A 19,000-nucleotide genomic window follows, 5' to 3' on the forward strand; every position below is an offset into this window, starting at 1 on the left:
GGCCACCAAAGTTGCAGCAACTGGCCGAGGATTGTTCCGCGGCGCTGCAGCATGAACGACCGCAGCACCCGTCACTTCTGTGAAGTTTGCTAAGGAGCAGCATGCGAAAATTCCCCTTGCCAATTGTGTGGCGGGGAGGGTGTAGGAAAGCAACTATGTATGTGATGCAAGGCGTGTCTGGCCAGTCTTAACAAAAGAAGAGTCACATGGCTCAAACCACACTACAGAGAAATGGCGCTGCAGAGAAACACTTGTTCTTGGCTGTTGGCCTTTGGCTAATGCCAAGAACAAGTGTTGGTTCCTGGTGTTGATTACTGCCGCAGCTACTGCTCTTTCGTCCCTGCGTCTGTCTTGCACCAAGTAAATGTCGCAGCAACAAAGGCACAGCTAATTTCGGCTGCCTTCGCATCGCCTTCTCCCTCACTATGTGGCTTTCAGTGGCTGTGAGGAATCCCCCCTGGCATGTTACGTGGCTGGGAAGCTTTTTGTACCGTGCAGCTTCATCGGTCGTCCACGTTTGCGTGTAGTACGACTCACATTTTTTTCTTTTTTTTCTCTCCTCACCACACCCACCAGGATCGGGCCGAGGAGCTGCGGGGAATGGCCCTCCGTATGCGCCAGAGGTAGGTCCGGCATCTTTTCTCGAAGCGCTCCTCCTTCGCCGAAAATGTTCCCGTTGGACGGGCCCGATCCAATGATGACAGAGATGGTAATTGCGCCCATTGTTGCTCCGCATCAAGCGCAGAAGCCGTGACGCCCCCCGTCTCTCTTTACACGCATTTTCACCACCGACTACTATCACACCACATCACATTGTTTTCCGCATTTTAGTTTGTACGTTTACTGCATTTCGGTTGCTATATATTGCAAATCGAGGGTGGGGTGGGGAAAGGGGGCTTGAAACAGAGGGAATCTTACCAGGATGTTAAACACGATTGGCATTTGTTTTCACAAAAGTTGAATTCGTATAATTAGTAAAAAACGTTGGCTCGTTCCTAAGGTCGTCATGCGAGGCTGTTACAAAGTGTGTTCTCATCTGATGTTTTCATCGTAGCACAGAACTTGTCGCAAGAAAGGTAGGGAACCACTGGTTCGTTTGGCTGCCATTGGATTGGTGGATTATACAGTGCAGTCTGCTAGCAACCAGAACACTGAGGCACAGCTCTTTTGTGTTGCAGTTATGCCAGGTGTACTTGGCAGTTAGAAGGGGATAGTTTGATAGCAACTAACAAATCGTGTAGGAATCATCCTGCCAACCGAAAGTCATGCTGCAAAGTCGGGTGATATTACATTTGCTGGAAGCGAAAATTTTCACGTGTTCAGCAATCATGTGTTTCCTTTCCCTTTCAACCTGGACTGCAATTCGCGCCAATTTGTCCAGTCTTCAGACTTTTTCCTGCAGGTTTCTCTTTGACAGTTTGTTTGTGCTCCTTTTCCTTCTGTATTCCAAGTCATCTTGCCTTGCTTAAATACGTAGGTGCTAGTTTTTTGCATATTGCAAATTTTGTGGAAAATGCATCGTACTGTACGTTCATTGCTCTGATGGCAGCTGTTGTAGATGCGGTCACCGGAGTTCCTGCTGTCGATTTGTGTAAAAAAACTCTGGAAATCCTCGAGTGCTGCTCCAGCGACTTATGTTGCAGATTGTTTTTTGCAGTCAAGTGCAGATATATCATAAGGTGCTTGGTGCTACCACCGTTTCATGTACTCGACGCATGAAGCTTGTAGCATGCGACGTTTATGTGACGTTGGCGCAAGTTTTCTATTGTACGTTGCAAGAGTGCTTCTTTGGAAATTCTCACTGTGTCGTAGCACTTACTCTGCTAGACTATGCCACTGTATAAACCAACCTCGCACACGCTTTGAAAAGAACGTGCCACTCGTGACTGGTGTCTACGACAGTTTTAAGTGCCGGATGCAGTTCTGGCTCTGCATAAAAGTTTACAGCCAATTCTGGAAACATTTTAGCGGTTGGGAAGCAGCGGCGGTCAAGTTTAGTCACTGTCATTAGGTATCTAAACAGAGGTCCGGATGGATGGATGAAAAACTTTTATTGGGGTCCTGAAGGATTCCACCCCCGTTTCATAGGGGTAGGATCGCGGGCCGCTCCCACGTAGGGACGGGGAGGCCCAGCCTCACCGCCGCATCGTGGGCCTTCTGGACAGCCTTGAGTTGTTTTATGAGAACCGGACTCGTGAGCATTAAATGAAAGGAGTTCTCAGAAAATTCTTCATTTTTTCTTTGTAAAGAGGGGCACCTCCAGAGGTCCGGAAAAAAAAAAAAACACTCTGTGAAAGGTTTCATTTAAAATAACGATGTGTTGCGAAACAAGAGAGAATGGTCGGTGTAGAAAGTTTCGGGTAAAGGAGCATTTGTCTTTGAACAGGCAGGTGTGAGATTTACTAAGAGGTCTATCTCATCCTAATTAAGTTGTGTCCCTTGCAAATATGTTCGTGACATGCTAAAATTGGCTGGAGGTTTGATGTTCGCTTCAATTATGTGTTTATGGAATTAAACTTCGGCTGCACTTGCAAAGAAGCGGCCAGCAGATTATGGTCTGTGGTATCAAAACTAGAGGTCCTGGGATCGCTTTGACAGACTAGAACGAAACTTGGCTCAGTGTATGCGGGGCCGACAAGTGGTACATGAATACCATTGGTCATTGAAGTCACATTCACTCACAAATTGTTTCAATATCTGCATCACCAAACTTTCACATATAGTACACAGATTACTTATCAACAATCTGGCTATCATCGGTACGTGGCTTAGCAGTGTTTGTGGTGTTCACAGTGTATACTACACTCATACCTCGATGTTATGAATTATCTGTTATAACAAAGTAAATGAAAAATAGTTTTATACTGGATATTATCTTTGTAACAAATTTTCGGATATAACAAACCTAATTTGTTATATCCGAAAATATGGGTAAGCGTGCTTTCGTGTAAAATGCAATTGTAAAATGCAAGTGTAAAATGCAATTGTGCTATAACGAGGTTTGAATGTAGGTAACTGGAACTCAAACGGTAGTCAACCATTTCATTTCACTATCATTCAGCTCAGTACCACTTTCAGAATAAGAAGTTTTTTCCTTTGTGCCCATGTTTATTTTTCGTCCACTAAGATAAACTAGAACATGGCGCAGTTTGAAGGCACATGATGTCGCTTCAGCTATGTTCACAGACTGGGTTCTTGTTGCTGGTGCCATCTAGGGAACGCGAGAAGAGGCACAAAGAAAGGGACGACTACGATTACGATCCAGATGGAAGCCGGGATGGCCGTGACTGCTACTCCAGTCGCTCTGGCAGCCGCTCGCGAAGCCCAAGCCGCAGTCCAGAGCCCCGGCCTCCGGGTGATACTTCGTATGCGCCCCCTATCGTGTACTCCAGAAATCCGACATACTACTCTCGGCGAAGGTAGGTGCAACATTATGGTCCTCGGGCTTTTAATTATCAGGAGGAGGTTCCTCTTGTACATGTGAAGCATTTAACAGATTGGAGGACGGCAATTTGGGGCTATGTAAGGCGCATACCCTGTAGTTTGTTATGTCCCCAGTTGGTGTCATTTTGGCACATTTTTTACTTGGGCACTTGTACTGAAGCCATTGTCAGCTCTAATGGCGGGGTTCGCAGTGACATGGTGTGGTTACCTCAATAAAGTGCGCATTTTACTTTAGACGCCACGTTTCAATACGTTCACACATTACAGTGTGATGCGTATTTTGTAGGGAAGAGCGAATTTTCTGTTTTTGCATACGAGCTTGTCACTGAAAGAAGAGGCACGAAGAAAACGTAACATTACATGGGTGTGCAACAGAAATTGCGAAAATCAGCACTGTGTTTTCAGTCTGTCCGTGTTCGTTGCACCACCTTCCACTGTGAATGTCAAGTTTCTCAATGTTTAGCGTAGGGCTGTGATGGCATGTAGGTGTTCCTTAAGTGCGTACTGTCTGCCATTTCTCTCTTACAGTATTGTGAAAGTGTTACCAAGATTCATAGGTGTACGATAACCTGGTAACAAATATAGTGATTTTTTAATTCAAAGCAAAGCAAGTTAGCCGATAAAGCAAAAACTAAGAGAGCATCAGCTGCTCTGGTCACAATGAAAGAATTCGACACAGAAGCTTTATGCAAGACTTTAGGGAGCTCTCTTTAATTGCTTGAATTTTCTTTAAATTAGGAGTCGATCAAGATCACGGTCTCCACCGCAAGATTACCACCGATCACGTCAACCACCGTCGTCTTCTTCGTCGTGGTCGTCAACCAAGGCATTGGTGGACTACTGACGCTTCTTCGAAAGGCGCCAAACTGGTTTTGGTAAAGGCGGGGGCTTCTAGCCTTCTGAAACCTAGAAGATGGAGATGAACTTTGTGAAGTGCGCGACGAACTTCGTGAGTTGACCGAGTGACCTTTGCGATGGCAGAGAGGGCAGGGCCGGGAGAGATGTGGCTACAGCTGGTATCATCAGTTGTTTAAAGGAAGAAGTGGTTTGTAATAGAGATGTGGTGCAAGTTGGTTGCACTAAGAACTCTTGGGCTTCGTATACCTCCTTTTTTTTACTGGTTGCTCACGTGTTCTCATGTCTGTCGCATTGTCATGCTATTGCACGCAGTCTGTGAGGTAATTAATTACCTGCAGCCAATTAGTTGAGAAATACCACCTCCAAAATGGGAAAGATGCAGCAGATTGAGGGGGGCATAGTGGGCATTCATCTGTTTCACCAACTTGTAATTGCCTGTTCATTGTTGCGAATCAGCAGTGGATGACAATTTTCGTTTTGTGCTTTTTTTCAGCTGGTGGAAATGCCTCTGGGTCAGCCAGATATACTTGCCAGCTATGTACTTGCGCTTTGCTCATTTTAATATTAAGACAGGTTATCAGCAAAATTTTCAAACTTTCGCGAGAAGCTTCGTTGTGCATGCAAACAAAGAGCAACCTAAAAGCGCTACCCTCACGCTAAAGTGTAAGCATAATGTCGCTTACTTTGCATTTGACAGCGTTGTCAGCAAATTTTTTTTGTGTGTGTGATATGAACTGTGCAGCTTCTTGCCACATTGAGCGCACATTGTACATTACATGGCTGATTGCATGCGGGAGCAGATGGGCAATTCTATAGTGAGATATAAAAAAAAAAAAGCTGAGTTTTGCTTTACCTGACGCACATGTTGCTGCCTAATAAATAAGGTTTCTCCCCCTTTTCAACCTTCTTTAACGTACATTGTACATTACATGGCTGATTGCATGCCGGAGCAGATAGTGAGATATAAAAAAAAGAAGCTGAGCGACGCTGGTTGTATTGGCTTGTGGTGTATTTCCTACCACTTCTGTGTGCAGAAATTTGTAGCTGGTAATTTTTTGTTTTGCTTTACCTGACGCACATATTGCTGCCTAATAAATAAGGTTTCTCCTCCTTTTCAACCTTTTTTAAGGCATTTCGTCGCCTGTCTAAGTTACAAGGTTGGACCAAGCCTTTGTTGGACAGCAGGACGTAATTGACCTGCATTTTATTTCATGCCCTTGGCACTGCGGTGACAGAGCTTGAATCCACCTATATTGTTTTCTATTTTGTATTTTGCTCTATCAAATACAGTCGAACTCCTTTTTAAAGACACTGATATAAGAAAAAAATGGGTACAAGAGATGACAGTGTGGTTACAGTGAATTACGGGACGAGAATTGCTGCCTGGAGCATGCCTCTGGAGCATTTCTGTAGTCATTTTTATAGTGCCTCCACTTGCTGAAATCGTGCATTGACAACATGAAATGTCACAGGTTATGTCTGGTGTTTCTGAGACACTTTTAAATTTTGATGGTGGTGTGACGCAATACGTTACATTCTCGCTTTTCTCGCGGGACTCTCCTGCTTGTGATGGCAACCGAAAGCATCGCCACAGCGCTCTTTCGAGTATGGAACTATATTACAGCGTGAAGTGTAAGGGACACTGTTTTTGCAAATGCTAGCTGCGTTAGCACATTTGCCAATCTAGTAAAGCGATGCTTTTGCATTTAGGCTGTTTTTTTTTCTAGACCTTCCAAAAAAGCTCGCCAATTCATACGGTAGACTGCAGTAGTCACATCTTGCGAATGTTAGTGTGGCACACTGCGCGGACCCTCCAATTCGAAAAATGATTCCTGCACCTGACCAGCGCCCCTTGTATGCGCAGTTATGCGAACATGTCCATGGGCAACTTCACGTGTATCTGAGATCATTGATTGGCCCTTTGCCCCCTGCGAAACTACACCTTGGCCCTGCGGTGATGCAGTTAGGGCCGCACAGTCCGCACTCTCATTTTCCTGTGCTGCCCACTGCCGTGTTGTAGAGCCTGAGACTATCCGGAGAAGCGGTATTCCCAAAGCAAAAGCCTCCAAGAGAGGCGTCTCGCTGCTTTACTAGTGCTAGGGAGAGGGGGCTTGTCGTAACGCGCTTTTTCTTTTCGCCACTATGACACGTGCTCATGTGGGAGAACACCTGCTCAGTCGTTGGATGCGCGCCGATGTCGCGTCATGTTTGCCGAGGGGGGCGGAGTCATGACAACGTGCTTTGCCTTTCACTCCCTGTGGCGGAAAAAGGTGGCGAGGCTGCGCGAAAGCTTGAAACCAGCCAGAATTCATGTTCTAGCCCTTCTAAGTTGCTTATTACAGCACATATTTACAAAATTCTTGCGGCAGCATGTTCGCATAGCAAAAGTCTGCATACTTTTTTCATACTTTTTTTCATTACAATTTTTTTAACCACAGGGGTTGTGTACTGGTCCTTGGTGCCAAACAAACTTTATCATCGGACAAAGCTCACAGTTGCCCGCATACGTTGCTTGCGCCGTATTAGTGCAGTTGGCTGATCTTTGAAGTTATAATCGAGGTGTTGGAACATAATGTTTTGTCGTTGAAATTTGCCTTGTGTCGTTGAGAGAGAATGAACCGGCATGCGCTCAATCACCGCTGAAGCTCTACATGTAGATGGTTATCAGGTGAAACAGAAGTGCGGCTACTAATCGGTCGTCACCGCCTGTATGTTCCCTTGCCAGAACCTTTGCCCCCGCCTTGATGGGGAACCTTGTACCACGCCTATAGCAGAGCTGATGGCTGCCGCGCTTCATCTGGCTTGGCCTCTCTGGACTTTTCAAGGTGTATCCGAACATAAAGCAAGCCAGAGCCATAGAGTTTTCCACAATAAAGCCCCATGCCAACAATGCTGGACTTCCGAAAGATGTTTCGCATATTTTACAGCAAAGGCAGTTTTGAGATTACAACAGTTCATTTTGGTGGCTTAATAGGCCGCTGCCGCCGGTTTCTGCAACGGCTGTCCTGCAGGGTAGATGTATGGATGAAGAACTTTGAGGTCCTGAGGGAGGAAAAAAAAATTATTCCGGTATCTGCATGTTTCACTCCAAATTTCATCAAAAGATGATAGTCTTGCGCCTGGAGGAAGTGAATAAAACCTTCATTTGATGTCCTGCGCGAGAAAATCTGTGATTGTGATTCTAGAGATGTTGCGTGAGAAATGAGCGCTATCTGGTAATAATCTTAGAAAACGAAAGGATGGCCTCCGTTATAGCGCGCAAGCAGCATGTGCGCGCAATCTCGGAGGCCATAATTTGTAGAGTGCAAGGTGAGGGGTCAGTGCCACCAGCGCATAGTCTTTTCGCTCATAGCGTTGCATTGTCAACGCAGCTTAATAAATGCTACATTCTTTAGAATTACTTATGTATTCCTTTTATAGTATAAAAAAACATGCCACAGATATTGACGTATTGAGGTTGTCCATTGGGTACGTTCCCATTAATTGACAATAAGCGCAAGTATGAACGCCGAAACCAAATCAATATTGGTGGGCACTGCAAATGTGGTTGGATTTCAGTAGTTTTGGTTAACACAGACAAGTCGACCTGCCGTTGGCAGGATGATCCTTACACGATTTGTTAGTTGCCATCAAACTACCCCCTTCTAACTACCAAGTGCACCTGGCATAACTGCAACACCAAAGAGCTGTGCCTCAGTGTTCTGGTTGCGTGGCAGTCGAGTCGTTCTACCCTAGAATCACACCTACGCTTGCAACTTGTTCGCAAAGAAACTGCGGCATCATGTCAGGCGGTGTATTGTTAACAGCATGGAAAATAAAACACCAGGCATTGCACCATGCGATTAGGGGGGGGGGGGGGGGGGTTGAAAGCTTTGACACTTGCAAAGTGCTTGGCCACAGTTTTTCACCGTGAGAAGCCACAGCATCGCCAATTGCACTTAATCCTTACAGACTCGTTTCGGCTACCTCGTGTCTCCACAGAATGAGAATAGCATAATGAGTACTTCCCTATTGCGCAAAATTGCTTTGTGGTGTACAGCTTGCAACTGCACTTTCTTATAGTCGCCCCTAGAGAGTTTGCAATGAATGGGCTCTGGAACGGCTGTTTCTTCAGCTCTTGCTTCTACTGTTGCATGTCCTGCGCAGGTGTGGTATTCAGGCTTGATCGCAGGTACTCGTTGCAGCCAGTCCGTGCGTGGCTTGTGGACTTAGCATCGCGCCCTCTCTGTGGAGAGATTGGGCTCGCCGCTCTACTCTTGTGGCCCTACTCGGCTGTCTTGATTGATTGATTTTGTGGGGTTTAACGTCCCAAAGCCACCATATGATTATGAGAGACGCCGTAGTGGAGGGCTCCGGAAATTTTGACCACCTGGGGTTCTTTAACGTGCACCCAAATCCGAGTACATGGGCCTACAACATTTCCGCCTCCATCGGAAATGCAGCCGCCACAGCCGGGATTTGATCCCGTGACCTGCGGGTCAGCAGCCGAGTACCTTAGCCACTAGACCGCCGTGGCGGGGCCTACTCGGCTGTCTTGAGGACGCCAGCCTGATTGAACAACCTTTAGAAGCTGCTCGCCATGGTAAATTAGGCGTTTTCTCCTGCCAAACACCAGAGTTTTTCTACCCTCCCCGCTTTTTATCTCCTTTGCTTATCTCCCACCCTTTCTTTTTATCTCATATTATTTCCCCTGTCATATCCCTTACTTTCGTATTTACACTCTCATCCTCCCTTCAATCCCCGTTCTCCCTACGAGTGCACTCCACGCACCATTTTCTGAGATTTGTCGAAATTTCCCTAACAATGATTTCCTTCCCCCCTCCTTTCCCCTCTCCAACACGCTGCAATGCGTACGTGTAGTTGCAACTTTCCAGCGGAGCTGTTAAAGCAGAGTAGATGCAGGTCAATGAGGGCACAGTGATGTTAGCCTCACTACTTCTGTAAGTTGGGGCGTTGATGTTCACCGGATAGCCCAGCCAGGAGAGGGCAAGTGCATAGCATGGGGAAAAGCACAGCGTCGGATAGAGAAGGGGAAAAGGGGAAGCGAGGAAAAGAAAATGAGAGAATGATTAGAGTACCGTATGCTAAAATACTTTGATATGGAGGAGAAACCTGGAGGCTTACAAAGAGGGTTCAGCTTAAACTGAAGACGATGCAGCAATCGATGGAAAGGAAAATGGTAGGTGTAGGAAAATGATAGAAGAGAGCAGATGGGTCAGGGAACGAACCGGGGTTATGGATATCATAGTTGAAATCCAGAAGAAGAAATGGACATGGGCCAGGCACGTTGTAGTAGGCAGGATAACCGCTGGCCTGACTGGACTCTTGGAGAAGGCAAACGCACAAAAGAAGAGACAAAAGGTTAGGTGAGCCGATGAGATCAAAAAGTTCGCAGGTATAAGGCGGCAGCAGAAAGCCCAAAACCGGGTTAATTGGCAGATCGTGGGAGAGGCCTTTGCCCTGCAGTGGGCTTAATCAGGTTGATGATGATGATGAAAGTACTTTGGTAGAGAGTGTCCATGTTTCTTCTGTCCCTGTCCAAAGTGCATTACTTCACTGTACCGTCCATACGATATATCAACCCTATTGAAGTGGGAGAGAGTAAGTCATAGCTAAGCAGGCAGATAGATGTCCATGGCCAAGGGAAAGGAGAGAGAAGTGCAGTACGTCTAGCGAAGGTGAGCGAATGCCCAGCTGCATGGAGCATAGGTGGTTTACTTTTATTCATATATACTGCCATCTTGCATTGCAAGATATTGCAGGGGTAAGTATATAAATACACTAAAGATGCAATATGAAAAAGACTTTATACAGTGAAAGAGAAAAAAATACATAAGGAAAGCATACACAGTTCATTGGTGAACAAAGTTTGACAATTGTTCCACAAATTAATTCTTGCAAAACTCTCGAAGGGGCCGTCAAGGCCATTCCAAATGTTGATAGTATTAAAAAGGAATGGAAAACAATTCTGTCGACTCAAGAAGGAGGGTTACCAAAAGCAAGTGGTCCATCGATAGTTTTTTTCCCTTTAGCAGTTTTATGCAGCAGGACAAGATGGTGACAAGTGTGTCTGCGGGCCAAATGTTTTAGCTGCAGTTTGTAAGCTTGTAATGTGAGTGAAAAATGGCAATCGTAACGTTTACACATAGATCTAACAGATTTTTTATGAATACATTGCTGAATATTTGTGTCTCTGACATGATGTAGTTGGGGAGAAAATGGCTTTCTTCTGAATAGACTCCAACATATTTGTGTATTTGACATGATGTGGTTGGTGAAAGGTAGCGATCATAAGGATTACACATGAACGACTTTTTTATGAATAGACTCCAGTATATTTGGGTCGCACCTTGTGGTTAGTGAAAAATGGCGATTGTAATATTTACATTAGAATCTAATGGCTATCTTCTGAAGGAACTCTAGAATATTTGTTTTTGACATGGTATGGCAATGATACGATGGATGCATACTCAAGTAGGAGCTTTACGAGTGATCTGTATGCCAGCAGTTTACATTCTTTGGTTGCATCTTTGAGGTTTCTCTTAAGACAACCCAGTTTTCTTAGCGCCTTATTTGTTATGTGCTTAATATGAGCATGTCATTTAAAACATTGATGACGACATTAGTCAGTTGTGATGTTGGTGATGACTTCAGCTTTTCTCGGTAAAGGATGAGACGATAGTTGGCAATATTTCACCCTTCTAAGCCATCGAAACCATGCTCAAGTTTCAACAAAACTTGTTGTTGGGCTTGTTGGTTTTTCGTCATGTTGCAAGACATTTAGCGCTGAGTGTTGTGTGCGTTACTCGGGTGTATGTGGGAGTGTTTGTACGAGTTTTTGCGAAAGTGAAGGTTGCACTAAATATCTTGCAATATGCTCAAGTGTGCCTAGCATTACATTATTTAGAAAATTATCGCTAAGGCTTCCGTTCAGCTCCACTCTCTCATGGTCTTTACGGCATTATAGGGGCCCTGCAACACTTAAGTAGCCATGTAAAGGGATCACTAATGGAGCTTATTGACTCACAAATTGACCACCGCAAAAAAAAAAAAAAACCTTAAGAATAATTTGTACTGTACGAGCAAAGTACAAAGATATGTCGCACTCGGCAACTGCTTTCTCTCCTTGACGAAAGCGGTGGAATCTAAGCAAGGAGGGATGGAACCGAGAAAGAAGGTATGTCACGCGCGTGCTTTGCGACCCTGAGCACATTTAGTTTTTTTTTTTTTTCTTCGAAGGCGTGCCTTTTCAGTCCGATCACGCGTACACGTTTGGACACCTCGCGGCCTCCTGCGGTGGCCCCAGTAACTCCTCGCGCCATTTTCAAATCAGACAATGGCGTGATGCTTGGACATAAGACGCTATAATTTTTATAGGGTGTTGCATCGTGTGACGAGGGAATAGAATTGAGTTGTTAGCCAACTGAGAATTTATTTTAAATTTTGGGCCGCATGTGGCTCTTCAATATTTAGCTTGCGCGTTCTCGGTAGCCTCTACTACCGATGGGCACGTCGATGGCCAGCGTTTTCTATCCATACTGAAAAGGCGTCGCAGCGCACAACAAGTCAGTATATAATTATTTACGCCTAGCAACATATTATATCTCAAACTAGGAATACGCTTTAATAAACCGTGTACTGCTCACACGAGTTATGAGAAAAAACGCAAAAAAATCTTGGGATGTAAAACTTTCAATATGGCCGTCACACTTAGGAGCGAGGTTGCCGGGGACGACAAAAAGCGTAAGCACAATTGCGGTGGTCCCCACCGACAGTACCGCGCGTATGGCGTTCCTACGTCGGTTCAGGCTTGTCTTTAATCTCGAATTCACTTCGGAGCGTCTGGATGAGCTGGAAGGGGTTTTTGAAACCGCACTGGTTCCTGAAGTCTGTCATGTGGACGTCGAAGTACAGCCAGGCAAAATTTCGCCGCAGCTGCGTCTCCTTGACGTACTCGATCTGCGTAAACAGCACACGTCGGCCGTCAACTTGTCTGCCACCATAGACGCTGAGGATTTTGAAAAAGCAGGGCTGGTAAACTTAGGACAATGCCCGATATCTACCGTGGCCTCCGAGATAGGCAGGCGGCGTGCCACTGATTAATTTCAAAAGCCCTGTATATACGCTCAGTTACAACATAGCCTCCGAGATTGTAGACGTGCACCGTGCATAATGCCCGATATCTACCGTGGCCTCCGAGATAGGCCGGCGGCGTGCCGCTGATTAATATCAAAGGCCCTCTATCTACGTTCAATTACAGCATAGCCTTCGAGATGGTAGACGTGCACCGCGCATAGAGTAGTATTAGCTTTATGCCGGCCCAGCTTTTCCTCTAGAGTTAAGTGTATTAACTCTATGGCAGCGTGCGTGGCGCGCATCTGCCATCTCGGATGCCGTGGTTACAATCTTGTTTTTGTACGTTCGTTGATAGGTGGCAGCACACTGCAAAACATTTGCTTTTTGATTTGTCTAAGAGCAAAATGTTCACCGCGCCAAGATAACTTGGTGAAAGCCGTTCGGGAAAGGAAATTCTTCAGATTGATTTCAGCAGTGATGTTAAAGAAAACAATCTTGACCCCGAGGGTTTTTCACGAGGTTTAAAAGGCCGTGAAAGTGGAGTGCATTGAGTGAAAGAACGGACAGTTACAGCGACGATGAAGAATCAGCTGCTAACTCGCGAGGAGGGAGTTGCACCTCACGCCCCCCGTTTCTCGTAAGTCACCTTGATTGTGTTTAATGCATAATATTTATCAGCGAGATCAAAATAAAAACATAGTTTTTGCTGTGCATTGCATGTAGCGCAAGTATTGTGGATGTTACGGAGGGCAGCATGCCGCCAACGCTGGTTAGTACGCCCTGTCACGGTGACAATCCACGCCCCTCAACTAACTTTTTCTGTACTTACCGGTAACTTCCGGACGCTATCGTTCGACGAATTTTCGATATTCAAGTTGCATCGTGCTGATCGAACCTAGCTGCAGCATCCGTGGGTTCAGTAACTTGCACATAGCTAGTTTGAGCATGGCTATGAGACAAGCGCTACCAAATGGGATGTTAAAGGGACACTAAATGCAAATAATAAGTCAACGTTGATTGCTGAAATAGCGGTGCAGAAACCTCGTAGTGCGCTACTTTTGTGCAAAGAAAGTGTTTATTTTGAAATCATGTTTTAGTGGTCCGCATTGCGTCAGCGCACTTCAAATACCCCCTTAAGTTACTTAAAATGGCCGTCTCACGTAACTTTTGCCGCGCACAACGCTGCCCTGCTTTACTGTGCGGCCGCCGACAATAGTAAAAGCAGCGCTAAAGTAGCGGGAGCCAGAGCAGGTACAATGGCCATCAAACGGTATCCTGCCTTGGCCTCCGAGATGGCAGGCGTGCTTGGTTCAAGTGGGCCCCGCTCGATGGCACGACCTGTTCAGTTTAATTAGTGTTATTGTATATGCACCTAAAGGTAGCATATAGAGTAACTCCAAGTTTAGCTAGAGTAAACTAAGTTTAGCCAGGTGAAAATTGAACTTTTGAAATACTCGCGCCATTCTCCATAGTAACGCCCGGTGGTTCTTTTTTCCATGAATCAAACATAATTGATTGATTTGTGGGGTTTAACGTCCCAAAACCACCATATGATTATGAGAGACGCCGTAGTGGAGGGCTCCGGAAATTTCATGAATCAAACATAAATGAATGAGCAGCATTTTATTACTTCTCTTGATGAACGGAAGGTTTTTTTATTTATTGCAGATAGTTTGATTATTAGTGATTAGTTTTAGGCGCTAACTCTGACGTCATCGGGACCATTCTATGAGTGTCTTATTAGTTCCGCATGTGTTATCATGAATTTACCTCAATTTCTCGGTATGTAGGACACTGTTGTTGATAATATTGTCGTTTCAGACTTTGTCATACATTGAGCTTTCATTCTCACATAAACTGTTATTTGACTTTAGTACCCTTTAAAAGCTTGTGTTCCGTAGAAGCAGCAGCAGCAGCTCGCTATTCCTGACTGCGCAAGTAATGACGACGGAGTAATATGAAAACACCACCATAAACCTTGTTAAACAATCGCGGCCCCATGCTACGGCGATGGCACACTCGCTATCTCCTCCTACTGAGGCGAATTCGCCAGGGCAGCCCAGTACATACTACCTCGCAGTGCCATCCAGTTCATACGTCAAATATAGTTCAAGCAGTTTTCAGTAGCACGCATATGATCTCGCAAAACATCGTGCATGCATAGTAACAGATCTGAACCTTTCACACCGTGGCAAATAATTAGGGGGCGAGATTCTATCGTTTGGGAAAGTATTTCTGTCTGATATAGATTTCAGTGCGAATCATGACTTCGTCTGGGGAAAGTGGCGGAAGGGTATAGATTTCAGTGCGAATCATGACTTCGTCTGGGGAAAGTGGCTTACTTTCCCCAGACCGTCATGATTCGCTCCCCAGACCGCCACTTTCCCCAGACCCATAGCAGGGACCGTCAACCGTGCTAACAGACGGTTGATGGTCCCTGCTATGGTCGCATCTGTGTTTAGAAAAAAAAAAAAAAACTGGTGAACGATTTAGAGTACTTAGTACTCTACTACGGGAGAGCACTATAGGCCGTCCCGTGGGCCTCTGATACACAAAGGACGATTACTCTTAAAAGCGTCACCGCAGCGACGTGCTTGAAGTCGCAGGGGAGTTAATCTGGAATTGTTTTGTAAGGAGGTTTAACGTGCCCATAAATTCGCTTGTACACAAATTTGTCCTTCAAAATGCACTAGTCACATGCGTATTTGCACGCGCCGTTTTCCAATTAATGATGCTTTCTCGATCGTGGATTTGTCGACGATCAATCGTTTACAGTGTGTAAATTCGAACTTTTATCGAGGTCACGTGCCATTTCACGTCCCCGCATTGCGTTGTTGCATTTCATCGTTGAATTTCATCGTTTCACGCACTACCGTCGGTACAAGTGTGCTCATAACAACGGACGGTTTGCGTTGCCTTAGCCTGTGGGGCAATGTCCAAACCGCCCCATACATTCGTTACCCTCTGCTGCCGACTGCAGTTTTAGCAGGGGCCGGGAGAGGCGGTATCGCCAGAGAGCCTCCGAGATTAAGAGCCGCTTTGCGACCTTCCCGCTAGGAGATGAGCATATGCGCCGCGCCATCGGTATAGCATCGGGCGAAGAGGCAGATTCCCGGCATGGAGAAAGGAAACAGTATAAGAAACGTAGTGCAAAATAGAAAGAAAGAAAAGAAGAAAGAAGAAAAGGTAATCTAAGTATCACTTGCCCTTGTAATATTTTCCTGAGTGGAAAAGGGATTCCACTTTTTTTTTAATTCTTCTTCGTCGCTACCCACATCGTGGTGGTGGGGGAGGTGGACATCGAAGCTTCTTAGAGCGAGAACGAACGCGAGTAATAACGCTTCATGTGATCCAGGCTGAGCACGGCACGACGCACGCTCACTACCGAGAGAAGGTACGCGCTATGGTCTAAAAAGAAGGCAAGGGACGGACCTTTTCTTTCAGAGTGGCAGAGTCGTCGAAGAAAAGCACCACTTCTTTTGTACCTTCGCCGAAGGCAACGTTGACGTCCATGACTTTTTCCCGCTCCTTGCTCGAACAAGCCTGCGAGAAAGGAAACGGATCGTCTAAACTCCTCGTACTGCAAATATTGAGGCGTCAGAACTGTAAGAATATGGTAACACTATCCGACACTAACGACCGGTGCATGGGGCCTGACTTGGGGCCCCGCCGGCGCGATCGGCCGCTAAGCCAACTAACTAAGCCTATACACTCGTACACCCTCTCGAGTGTTCATAACCCATCCAGTGGCTTGAGGAGGCTTTGGCGAAGCAACCGAGAAATGGAGCCGACGACCCGTCTAAAGGGCGTGGAGGCACCCGAGTAACTGACACCTAGTCGGAGCACAACATCCTCGAGGTCTAGGCTCTGAGATTATCGTACTCTAATAGCCGTAATCTTAAGATAGGGAACATCCGCGCCCTGTGAGGCCGGGGACTTCCTACACGCCGGATGTACAAAGAAATGTTATTTCTCCCCCCCCCCCCCCTCTCTCTCTTGAGTGTTCATGTTCATATGCATGACGCCCTTTGGTAAACCGACCAGAAACCAGCCCCGTTCTGCGCGCAGTAAATTGCATAACGAGCCATTGGTATATTTCCTAAAGCTATTCGAAACGAACACGAAACAATACCCACACGTTTTTAATTGTGCGAGTGCCTCTTCATGTTTGATACTGCGAGTATTGTGAGCGTTGTACAGGGCTAATTTTACCGCTGTTTTGAAGTATTATAATGGCAACAGTGACCATGTACCAAGATATGTCGCTGCCCTTGTGTTTTTTTTTTTATTCTCTTGAGTCAGTGCACAAGTTTTCACAGATGGCTCCCTGGTAATCGACATTATCCTCTCTGAACCTCGTTAAATAGGCATAATTCCCCAAAAAGTCACTGCCGAGGCTGTGTCGTTAGTCTTTGTACTTCCCGCAAGCAGCCCAGCATGGCGACGTTTTTTCTTTCCTGTGTAAATGTCTGTTTAACCTCGTGTCGTTCCCATACCGGTTTAAACGTTACGTGTTGCAGAACAAAAGCCATCATTGTTCCCAGCGTACCACTGTTGAACTATGCTCCGTACCATGTCCAGTGGCATGAGCGTCGCTGTCTTGCATTCCTTGAAGGCATAGGAGCGCAAGGGATCATTTTGTGCGCTGTGGTAAGTGTACATCATGGCGCCCATTTCGAGAGATAGGCCCACCACGACGTCCTGCTTGCCGTAAACAGCCTCATTCTCCTTGTTCACCACCTCCATGTTCTGGGCCTGTAAACGTTAATTACGCCAATTATACACACAAAGCTTCGTAAAACATGTGGTTCGTAGAACAGCCTGACGTCCCTCCCAATGCCCATGAGGCTTAACTGGCTTCCGTTAGGCTAGGTGGGCTCACTAATGGCGTATTCGGTTGGGAGTTTACGAACGCTCTGGAGTGGTCTGAACAGTGGCTGCGCGTTCGGTTAGTAGAATTTGAGCACCCGCAGACTACCTACGGTTGGTTCTTTCGGAGCGTCAGCCTCTAGCTGACTCAGAGCGCTCCCGACCGCTCTGACTTCGAAGTAAGAGTGTTCTGTGGTAAGAGCGAGACAAGATCTGACAGGGAGGAGAGATCACGTCACACAAACCGGCAAATCACGTGGCTGCTGGCAGGTGAACCAGTGAAGATCATCAAGAGCGTAAGCACACATTTCGAAAGGGGACATTGCGGAGCCGCTAACATTTCGTGCATGAGCGTTGTTAGCGGCATTTTTAAGCGTGTGTGTGGCGAGTTCACTACTACGAAGCCACAAACGCACCATGTCAAAATAGAGGCAGCTAGCGAAGGCGGAGGAAGAGTTAATTTTGTCGTTACACCTGCTCGCACTCAGCCACGTGGTGTGCCTCGAAGATAGCTCGGACGATGACGATCACCAGATTTATGTACTGAGCTCAGAAGGCTGTCGCTGCGTGCAGATATGTCGGAGATATCCACTCAACTGATCGGCGCCATTTGTCGCCGCTGCTCACAAATGCCAGCTTTCCACGCTGACCGCGTGGTGGCGCTAGCTGCTTTTAGCTGCTAGCGCCACCACGCGGTCACCACGCGGGGGCTTAGGCAGGGGTGCCCCCTGTCACCATTATTATTCATGATGTACCTACAAGGATTAGAAGCAAAATTAGAGGGAAGTGGGCTGGGCTTCAACCTCTCTTTAGTCAAACAAGGAAAACTTATTGATCAGGCACTACCAGCATTAATGTACGCAGATGATATAGTGCTAATGGCCAACAACAAGGAAGATTTGCAGAGATTGATGGACATCTGCGGTAATGAGGGAGATAGGTTAGATTTTAGATTCAGTAAGGAAAAATCAGCAGTCATGATTTTCAATGACAACGAAGGTAGTGAGCTTAGAATACAGGAGGTCACGCTAGAGATTACACATAAATACAAATATCTGGGCGTATGGATAAGCAATGGGACCGAGTATCTGAGGGAACACGAAATATCCGTGACGACTAAAGGTAACAGGAATGCAGCAGTCATGAAAAATAGGGCCCTGTGGAATTACAATAGGTATGATGTTGTGAGAGGAATATGGAAAGGGGTCATGGTTCCTGGGCTGACGTTCGGCAATGCGGTCTTGTGCATGAGATCAGAAGTTCAAGCAAGATTAGAAATTAAGCAACGGGGAATAGGTAGGCTTGCTTTAGGAGCTCACGGGAATACACCAAATCAGGGAGTACAAGGTGATATGGGATGGACATCATTTGAGGGCAGGGATGCTAGCAGCAAGATAAAATTTGAGAAACGATTGAGAGAAATGGGGGAAGAGCGTTGGGCTAGGAAGGTTTTCAGCTACTTATACTTAAAGAATGTCGATACGAAATGGAGGAAGCGAACCAGGAAGTTGACTGGTAAATACTTAGAAAACAGCAGGTGGCCAAACCAAAAAGAACTGTCGGTTAAGAAGAAAGTGAAGGAAACTGAGACTGACATGTGGAGAATGGGCATGATTAAGAAGTCCGCACTAGAGACCTATCGAACCTTTAAGCAGGAAATTGCCAGGGAAAGGATCTATGATAATACTCGGGGTAGTTCTCTACTGTTTGAGGCCCGGACGGGAGTACTGCGAACCAAGACATATCGGGCCAA

The 19,000-nt window shown here is 46.1% G+C and overlaps 2 protein-coding genes across 9 annotated transcripts in view; one reads left to right on the forward strand and one right to left on the reverse strand.

The window, feature by feature from the left end:
* Nucleotides 1-5,420, forward strand: part of LOC119168270 (uncharacterized) — a 50,576-nt gene extending 45,156 nt beyond the window's left edge. For 4 of the 8 annotated variants that reach the window (XM_075867198.1, XM_075867197.1, XM_075867196.1 and 1 more), the window contains 3 exons: nt 577-623; nt 3,216-3,419; nt 4,183-5,420. In XM_075867198.1, coding sequence (XP_075723313.1) covers nt 577-623; nt 3,216-3,419; nt 4,183-4,288 — 357 coding nt within the window. In that variant the 3' untranslated portion in view covers nt 4,289-5,420. Of the gene's footprint in view, nt 1-576; nt 710-3,215; nt 3,420-4,182 lie in introns of those variants that run through there. The other 4 variants (XR_012884367.1, XR_012884368.1, XR_012884369.1 and 1 more) reach the window with 4 other exon arrangements.
* A 6,271-nt stretch (nt 5,421-11,691) lies between these two features.
* The window catches only part of LOC142766098 (uncharacterized), a 48,669-nt gene continuing 41,360 nt past the window's right edge, over nt 11,692-19,000 (reverse strand). Inside the window, exons 6-8 of the mRNA XM_075867938.1 lie at nt 16,951-17,133; nt 15,811-15,921; nt 11,692-12,261 (exon numbers count right to left, since the gene is read on the reverse strand). Of these exons, the coding sequence (XP_075724053.1) occupies nt 12,097-12,261; nt 15,811-15,921; nt 16,951-17,133 (459 nt within the window). The 3' untranslated portion in view covers nt 11,692-12,096. The remainder of the gene's footprint in view (nt 12,262-15,810; nt 15,922-16,950; nt 17,134-19,000) is intronic.

The sequence above is a fragment of the Rhipicephalus microplus genome, chromosome 6 (genome assembly GCF_043290135.1).
Source record: "Rhipicephalus microplus isolate Deutch F79 chromosome 6, USDA_Rmic, whole genome shotgun sequence".
NCBI lineage: Eukaryota > Metazoa > Arthropoda > Arachnida > Ixodida > Ixodidae > Rhipicephalus > Rhipicephalus microplus.